Consider the following 10000-nt stretch of genomic DNA (forward strand, 5'->3'; position numbering starts at 1 on the left):
CAAAGACTATCCATTGACTGACAGAGCGCCTTGCAAAGATAACATCAAGTCTCCTCCTACATGGATGGGTGTTGGTGACGATCTGTGACCCCTTGTGATTTGAATACATTAAGTGGATATGACGTCATGGGTAATCACACATTTTCTGGTAAAAACGGACGGATCTGACGTCATATTGGAGTCAATTATGCGTGGTGGGTGTGTGGAAAGGTTGAACATTCGTGGATATCCTGTTGTATCGAAGCGGTGTGGAATTTGGATTAACTCTCTCCTTACCAGCCATTTTCAGGATTTTCCCCAAAACGTCACACCCACCCAACACAAAATAGTTTTTTTTTTATCACTCAAACACAATAGCAGTAAAGTTCTTGCCATACAAAATGTCCTTAGCAAAACATGCTCTCCAACACACTGTTCATTTTCTTTAAATTTTATGATGTACAAAATAAATTTGAATATGAAAAATGTTGGTTGTATCGTAACGAATGTGACGATTTTCCTTTAGTTGGTAAGGAGAGGGTTAAAACCAGCAGTGCAATTTGTATTGGATTTGACCCATGTGGAAACTAACCAAATATAGACACAGATCAGGCATAAAGGATGACAGGTCTGGTACTCATTTACACCTGCGTGGATTCGGTAAAATAAATCTTAATAAATGTATTTGAGACTCCTGTCTCCAGATTGAATAAGGAATCTGAAAATGACATTTAAATTTTATTCTCTTTATTCGTACTTAACAAACCCCTCCCCTCCCCCCCCCCCCCCACCCCAAAGAGAAAAGAAAAAGAAAAAAGCCCCCCCCCCCCTCTCCCCCGTCCAGCCCATCCTTCCCCACCTTTAACAAAACTAAAAACAGTAAGAAAAGATATTCTATTGTACAATCTTAGGGGTCCCAATAGTTCAGGTGGTAGAGCACTCTCTTGACACGCAAAGGGACCGAGTTCGATCCCGGACAAAGTCGATATTTTTTTCTGACCTCCATCTCCACGAAGCAGTGTTCGGGTAACTGGCGAAAAGTACTTTGCGATAGACTAGCGTCCTATCCAAAAGGTGGCAAGAAAATGCTGTTGTTCGTTTCACGCTATAGAAACCGGGATAAATTCCTGTTCCATTGGCCTTTTAGCTCTGAAGGATTACTTTGTACAACCTTCACTACATGGGCAGTAGGGTCTTATAGCCTGATGAACAAAACAAAACAAACAAAAACAACACACCCCCCCCAAAAAAAACAAAACAAAACAAATAAAAACAACAACAAAAAAAACAAAACACACAAAACAACACAAAATACCAAAAACAAAACAAAGTCAAACCAACCCGCCGCCCAAAAAAAAACAGAACAAACAAAAACAAACCAAAAACAAAAAACAAAAAACAAAACCAATAAAACTCCCTGAAAAACACGTAAATAGAAACAGACGATTTGTCTACAGCCAGAGTCAAACCCAAGACACGTGGCTGTGTGAATGCAATGCTTTATCCACGCAACCACCTCCCCCCTACCACCCTCCAACCCCCCCCCCCCGCCCATTCATTACCATTTTAATAGCTTCTGGTGTGAATTCATTTCATATTTCCTGACTTGGATCAAACTCCATCGTGTGCAGGAAATATGATCCGCCATCTTGTTTTGTTGAACGTTTGCCATTTTGTTGGAGACGAAATTCAAAACAAGATCGATTTACCAAGTTGAAACAGGACACGTCACGGCGTCCCTGGTCGTTTGTGGTTGGTAGAGATTGGTATCTCTTTTGGGCTCTACGTCACTAGAAGGGTTGGGATGGACACAAGATGTTATATCACTAGACCCCAAACAGGGATGTGGCATCCTCTTTCCCACCATTAGAATAATGGCTGCCACAAGGATGGGATGAACACTAGATGTTATATCACTAGACCCCAAACAGGATGTGGCATCCTCTTTCCCCATTAGAATAATGGCTGCCACAAGGATGGGATGAACACTAGATGTTATATCACTAGACCCCAAACAGGGATGTGGCACCTCTTTCCCACCATTAGAATAATGGCTGCCACAAGATGGGATGGACACAAGATGTTATATCACTAGACCCCAAACAGGGATGTGGCATCCTCTTTCCCACCATTAGAATAATGGCTGCCACAAGGATGGGATGAACACTAGATGTTATATCACTAGACCCCAAACAGGGATGTGGCATCCTCTTTCCCACCATTAGAATAATGGCTGCCACAAGGATGGGATGAACACTAGATGTTATATCACTAGACCCCAAAAAGGGATGTGGCATCCTCTTTCCCACCATTAGAATAATGGCTGCCACAAGGATGGGATGAACACTAGATGTTATATCACTAGACCCCAAAAAGGGATGTGGCACCTCTTTCCCACCATTAGAATAATGGCTGCCACAAGCATGGGATGACACTAGATGTTATATCACGAGACCCCAAAAGGGATGTGGCATCCTCTTTCCCACCATTAGAATAATGGCTGCCACAAGGATGGGATGAACACTAGATGTTATATCACGAGACCCCAAACAGGGATGTGGCACCCTCTTTCCCACCATTAGAATAATGGCTGCCACAAGTATGGGAAAAGCCGTTTCCCCGATTCAAGTAGTTTTGTGACAATTTATCATTTGCTTTCCTTTCTATATTAAACATGACAATATATAAATGGTGCTCTCCTACGCGTTTAAAATCAATTTTAACGTATCGATTGTTAACAAAAATCCTCTCATTATAAACATCTCATTACTATTAACATCTCTAGTTATTCGGATGTAAATTTCTCTATCTTTTACATTTGTTTCAATATAGAATGGTCTATTTGGTCTCCTATCCGCCATGCTATTCTCAAACTGATTCATTGGATTAATAGAAATTCTCCATTTCCTTTGTAATATAAATGTTGCTGCTTGACGCTCGAAGAAATACATAAAAATGTGATATTGAATGTAAGCTTGAATTTAAACTACGATAACAGATAGAATTGATGTTTCGGATTTGCCCTTTATCAACAAACGCCACTACCAAATCATCTCATTCATCTGTAGTATTTCATTCATCCTGTTTGTTGATAAAGGGGAAACCCGAAACATCCATTCTATCTGTTTTCTAAATTAAATTGAAGCCTACATTCAATTTGACATTTTTATTTATTCCATTTCCTTTGACACATTGTAACCAAAGAGAATAGGTTTCAATTCGGCACGCAATGGCGGCTTGTTACTTGTACGACGATCGTTGGAGATCAGACATGAAATGTGTCGTCCGATTTACATACACGTGACAACAACAAGGTTGTATTCAAGATGGCGTCCAGGGTAATCACACGCTCGAGTTACATGTAACTGATCATTAAAATTATTATAGGAAATTAATATTGCCATCACTGGGCGTGCACGTCCCGGTTTGATGGCCTTATAAATATGCTTGGCTTACCTGCGTCTTGGCTTTTTATCACCGACAAGCATTGATCGCCACGTAGTTATAAAGTTGTGATTTGTTTTTGTTGTCTGTGTCTTTTGAATTGAAGTAAAATATTTTGTGACATTTTATTTGGACTGTTGTTTGTTTGGATACAACAGTAACCGTGTCTGACAGCGCATGTGGAATTCCTGGAGTTTCTGGTCTTTTCTTGAAGGATTCTCATTCTATTCTTATTCCGTTGTAGAACTGGAACGTTAAAAAGGCGCAATTCTTACTGTTTGGACTTTTTACAACAGACTTGTATCGTTGATATTTTGTGTAGGATTTGAACACTTTACTACTGTAGCATGGGCTGTGTGGAGAGCGGGTTGGCCTCTGTCAGGTGTAAGAGGATCATCACCGGTAGAGGGACAATCCTGGAAGAGAAGGATGGAGGGGAGGAGGGAGGAGACAAGAATAGAAAGAAGGTGAAAGGAGGAGTAGGGGGCAGGAGAGGTGCCAAAATGTCCAATCCTACCGGACGACTTGTGGTCAAAGAGAAACCCAAAGATTGTCCTCAGGTCAAGGGTCGTGGAAATGGCCACGCCCACCAAGCTGCCAACAGGAGGAGGTCATCTTGTTTTTTTGGTTAGTGGTGACAATCCGTTATAAATCTCTATCGACCTCCATAGACCTCTTGGTGATTTCATACAAAGATGGGGACTGTAGTAGAAAGTAATGCATAATATGAATATAACAGATTTCTTAAAAAGAACAAAATACTAAAGACGGAAAATTTCGGGATCAAAATGCTTCCTCGGTCAATAACAAAAAAAAAATGAATTAAAAAAAAAATAAAACAAAAAAAACAAAAAAAAACAAAAAAACAAAAAAAACAAAAACAAACAAACAACAACAATAATTTGAGTACATCACGTAAAATTCAGACAGGCAGCAGAGAAATAGTTAGTACCGCTGCCCACCAGTAAAAGTCTCTTGGAATGTTTGAATGTTGGAATGTTGGAATGTTGAAATGTTGGAATGTTGGAATGTTTGAATGTTGGAATGTTGGAATGTGTTGGAATGTTGGAATGTTTGAATGTTGGAATGTTGGAATGTTGAAATGTTGGAATGTTGGAATGTTTGAATGTTGGAATGTTGGAATGTTGGAAGCTTGGGTAGTTGGAATGTTGGAATGTTGGAATGTTGGAATGTTGGAATGTTGAAATGTTGGAATGTTGGAATGTTGGAATGTTGGAATGTTGGAATCTTGGAATGATATTTCCAGTCACGTGACCTTTTCCAGATTTATTGTGGAATGAGAAGATTTATTGGTCTTGAAAGGTTCCTTTACTTTCTTTTGCTTTTTTTCCCTCTCGAGGCAGATAGAAAGATTTTTGAGTTAGTTTCTTATAATTATTTCTATGATGTGATATCTATCTATCTATCTATCTATCTATCTATCTATCTATCTATCTATCTATCTATCTATCTATCTATCTATCTATCTATCTATCTATCTATCTATCTATCTATCTATCTATCTATCTATCTATTCTATATTATATATATATATATATATATATATATATATGCGTGTGTGTATGTGTGTCTGCGTGTGTGTGTGTGTGTTTGTGTGTTTGTGTGTGTTTAAATTGATGAAAGCAACGATCCTATTATCAGCTCGGGTCTGAGAAACACGTTTGAATTGAAATAGAAAAAAAAACTATCAATAAAACCAGATGTAAACATTTCTATGGCGTACTTCTAGGGACGCGTCATGATTACAATGCGTTATTTCCTGACCCAGAAGGTCATATGGATTTAAATGCCTATTTTATACAGTCCCATTTGTCTGTTAGGCGTCGTTTGCACTCATCACTCAAGTAGTATCTGCCACTGCACATTGCCATGTACACATTCACACTTGAGTCGACTTTCAACAAAAGAACCGTTGATTTCAACCTTCTTGTTGTCAACACCCGTTTAAAATACGAAAAGAAAAACGTGTGTGTGTGTGTGTGTGTTTGTGTGTGTGTGTGTGTGTGTGTGTGGTTTTTGTGTTGTTCCATGGAGATTTAACTGTCTACAGAAGGAGTTAAAGTCTATTGTAAAGTAACGTGACAATTACCGTTTTCACCAAGAGATTACTCATTGCAATGCGACACGGGATTCGATAGAACCCCAATAGCATCTCTCTTAGCCTAACTGTTTTGTATCCAGACAAATGGAAGGGAGAAAATAGAACTTGACAGAAACTAGAGTCCAACATAAAATGTTAAACCAAGAAACAAAATCACGTGGGTGGCGTGACGTCATCCAAGGTCAAAATTTACATATTTTAATAAGGTCGTTAATTTTAATGCACATTTAATGGTAACGAACGAATAGGTATTGTGATCATTGTAAACGTCTTTCGCTATAATAATAATATTTTATTGTGTAAGCGCCACAAGAGTGAATTTCCATTCGTACCGTTTTCCACCTACATAGAACGAAAGACATTAATGTACTTTGCAAAGCCATTCACATATAGAAAGGTTAGAAAGTGTGTATGTGTGTGTGTGTGTGTGTGTGAGAGAGAGAGAGAAAGAGAGAGAGAAAGAGAGAGAGAGAGAGAGAGAGAAATAAAGAAAGAAAGAAAGAAAGAGAGAGAGAAAGAAAGATAGAAAGAGAGAGAGAGAGAGAGAGAGAGAGAGAGATATTGATGAATAGATGAATAGATAGATATATTTACAAATGAAAGGATAGAGACAGATGGTTAGGTAGATCGAAATGCACAGATAGACGGGTAGATAGATATTTTAAAGAAAATTCCACGCACCTGTCATTTGGTCAAGGAGAGATATTTTCTATTTTCTCCATTTGATATGTGATATAGTTTGCTCATTTATTGTAGAATTCTTACCAAATGTTAAAAACTGAAAATGGTTGCTAGAAATTTTAAGATATTGATTGTATTCAAAATAATGAGAGGAACCACTAACTGGTCTCGGTTCAATGCAAGTACTCCACCAACATTGTCACACTCGCTAAAGTTTGCACACACACACACACACCCACACCCACACATACACATCCACACACATGGGGAATGTGTGTGTGTGTGTGTGTGTGTGTGTGATTGTGTGTATGTAATCTTTACCTCACAAAATTTGTTCTCCAGACCCCGACCCAGTGCGGACCTTGACTGTAAAAAAGGTGGACCTCAACATTGACCCCAACGGACGGGCCCACCACACCGACAAGTATGACATCTCTGATGCCAGCCAACAGGCCCACCCCAATCTGGTGGTCCGACGTGGCCAGCCCTTCAACTTGGCGGTCCAATTCAACAGATGCTACGACCCTGTCAACGATGACCTCAAGCTGATATTCCAAGCAGGTCAGTCCATCAAGTTGATTGAGTTTTGGTGTAATATTTGTGTGTGTCTATGGGGGGGGGGGTGTATGGGTGAGAGAGAGAGAGAGAGAGAGAGAGAGAGAGAGAGAGAGAGAGAGAGAGAAACGATATATATATATATATAAAATATTATATATATATATATATATATATATAGAGAGAGAGAGAGAGAGAGAGAGAGAGATAGGGTCAGACTGTTTTGATGTCTTCATCCTTCAGTTTCCATTCAATTACATCCTAATTACCTCGCATCTCCCCACACCCCCCTCCCTTATTTGACCAGGAGACCAACCCATGAAGAGCAAGGGAACTTACGTGGACATTTTGTTGTCTGACAAAGACGAAACCAACAAGTGGGGTGCCAAGATTCTCTCCAATGAGGTAACGGTTGTTTTGACACAAATTCGATCCAACCAAACCATCTATGGATGGTCGGAGGATCGAACCTCTTACGTTTCGATTTTCACGATCCACGAATCAAAACCTCAAGTCTCATAAAATAAAAAAAATAAAAACATAATTGAGCTTTTATATCGCGCAATATCCACTAAACGTGCTCAAAGCGCTTTACATGGGGTCCCTGGTCAACAGCAACATTTAACATGTAGGACGGGACATGACCCCTGTTAGGCGATATTACATTTCTTTTCGGACAAAGACAACGCTGTTAACGGTCAGGTACTCATTTTACACTTGAGTACGATGAGAGAATGTGGGTTAAGAGCTTTCTTCAAGGACTCAACAATGCGCCGAGCGAGGCTCGAACCCAGGACCTTCCGATCCGAAAGCGATTGTCATACCACTAGACCACATAGGCGCACGAGTTTTGCGCACCATGCTTTATTTAATTTTAGGGTGATCATATCGTGCAAATCGAGACTTCAGAGAGGTTTGAGAGGCCATCAACATGCTTTGTTACATTGAATTGTTCAAGTGTTTTATATATTACACTAGTACAAGTACAATACGACACACACTTACAATCTGATGTAACGGCAGTCGAGGCTGTCCAGCGCTGCGCTGCAAGATTTGTCTGCAATGAATAAAGGCTCAATACCAAGGGAACAGACATGAACCTGGGAAAATTTCGTGTTAATACAGCCGTTTGGCCTTAAAAGTCGTCAACCAAATATCGATGGATTAAAATAGCCGTCTTTTGACAAGAACTCTCTTGATTCACAGACTATTTGGCCAAACTCAGTAAAATAAACTATTTTCTTTCATCTGAAAATTGTTGTCCTATTTGATGTTAGTCGAAAATGTGGATGATATCCATAGTGGATAAGATTTGTATTTTATATTCAGGAGAGATATCTTTATTTTATCCATGACGGAAGTGTCTTTATTTTAACCAAAGAAAAAATGTCTGTATTTATTTTATCCATGTCAAAATGTCTGTATTTTATCGAAGTCAAATGTCTGTATTTATCTAGAATGAGTTGACACTGAGATGACCAGGCTTTTTACAATTTCCCCCCATTGAAATTCAATTCTTTAAGACAGGAAATACTTTTGTAATTTTCGTTGTCTCTCGCCACAGATCTGATAGATTCAGGAATTTCCACATGCTGTTTTTCTTGTTGAGATTGGCAATATGACGTCACTGCCCGCCAAGGACGATAACTTTTGAATATGTTTTATTTGTGGTTTTTTCCCCAGGGCCCCACCCTGACGGTGACGGTGTTCACGCCTCCCAGCCTCTATGTGGGCAAATGGGCGTTGAGTATTGAGGTGGTGGAGAAGGATGACGTCACTAGCAACGTATACAGTTACATCCACCCCCAGCCTGTCTACGTCATCTTTAACCCCTGGTGTAAAGGTACGTAACTCTTCTACACTTGCTACTGACATCCGTCTGCCTTGGAAGTCTTGACGCCTCATAAAGTCAGTCTGCTGTTGCCATGGCAATGTCGCTGTCTCTAGCCAGGCTGATTTTGGAACGGCAGATTCTGTTGTAATTGGATTCAATAGTCTGATGTCACGTTGCCCAGCAACGTTAGCCATCATGGTTCTAAACAAAGAAAATCGGTACTTTTTATTCTTCATGCTGGCTAGAACTTTTCATATGTCTTGTGATCAGAATGTGTAAAAGTCAAAACATGATCAGATTTATAATGTTTTTTTTCCCCCTCTGGATACGCTTTTTTGCACGTCGGAGAAATATTTCATAAGGGCGTCCGCCATTGTTCCGATCGTTTAGAGCCAGTTACTAAGTTACCAACGCTTCATTACGAGGGAAGTGACGTTGCGACTGTTGAAGCCTTTTGTAGCAGGTGATTCTCACGTCCTCCTCTCCTGGTGTTGAAATAGATGCTGACCTATGTCGTCTGCGTTGTCTTCTCTCTTCCCACTGGTCTTCTCCTCTTCTCTCGGACGACTAAATAATGTTATTGTTCCATAGAGCCCCTGGGAGTCTGGGTCAGCAGCTATTGATTCAAGGTCGGCGGGGTGGATGATTTTAGATTTAAGGTCTCTAGAAACATCCACCCCGCCGACCTTGAATCATAGCTGCTGACCCAGACTCCACAGGGCTCTTGGGAACAATAATAAACCCAAGAAACTGTCCAGGTGCCAGTTGGGCGCTCGCGACACAGAATGTCTAATGGGATTCGACCATACCTCTTACATAAAACGTTACCAGCCAGTGTAGACGTCTCTGGAAAAATAAGTGTTCCTAACATCCTTTGGGTTTTCGGTCTGGCGATGTGAGCAGAATAATTTTTGGTTAACTCAAAAACGGTAAATTCAAAACTCTCGACAAAGAAAAAGCGTTTTTCTCCAAAAGTTTATTTTAAACAGACTGTAGAATATACAAATCCACCAACCTACAAACCGCTAAAATATTTATTAAAAAATCACCTGTGACCATTTCTATTTGTCGTTTGTTTGTCCTACATGTTTGTAAAGCTCTCAAAGGGACGCAGATCGATTGCTTGTCAAGTCGAGATTTTTTTCCTGACCACCTCCCCATCCCCCTTCCACCAAGCATCGATTTGCTAGCTGGGCTGTTAGAGCCTACCAGAAAGTATTTTGCGCGAGACTAGTGTCCCATCCAAAGGGTAGCAAGCAATAGCTATTGTCCATTTCACGCAACAACAGATTGAGAAACTTGTCCTCGACTTCACTCAAATAGCCCTTCAGAGGCATTCGTCCCAAGGGAGTTTATCCAGTGTTCTATGACGTCAGCGGTCAATA

At 40.1% G+C, this 10000-nt stretch overlaps 1 protein-coding gene across 2 annotated transcripts in view; it reads left to right on the forward strand.

Moving 5' to 3' along the window:
* Positions 1-10000, forward strand: part of LOC144976341 (hemocyte protein-glutamine gamma-glutamyltransferase-like) — a 66351-nt gene that overhangs the window by 38768 nt on the left and 17583 nt on the right. The window contains exons 1-4 of one of the 2 annotated variants that reach the window (XM_078920577.1): positions 3647-4050; positions 6569-6787; positions 7089-7186; positions 8465-8624. In XM_078920577.1, the coding sequence (XP_078776703.1) occupies positions 3771-4050; positions 6569-6787; positions 7089-7186; positions 8465-8624 (757 nt within the window). In that variant the 5' untranslated portion in view covers positions 3647-3770. Of the gene's footprint in view, positions 1-3646; positions 4051-6568; positions 6788-7088; positions 7187-8464; positions 8625-10000 lie in introns of those variants that run through there. The other variant, XM_078920576.1, reaches the window with a different exon arrangement.

Source organism: Berghia stephanieae, chromosome 7 (assembly GCF_034508935.2).
Source record: "Berghia stephanieae isolate SIO BIC M18660-M18661 chromosome 7, UCSD_Bste_1.3, whole genome shotgun sequence".
Classification (NCBI taxonomy): domain Eukaryota; kingdom Metazoa; phylum Mollusca; class Gastropoda; order Nudibranchia; family Aeolidiidae; genus Berghia; species Berghia stephanieae.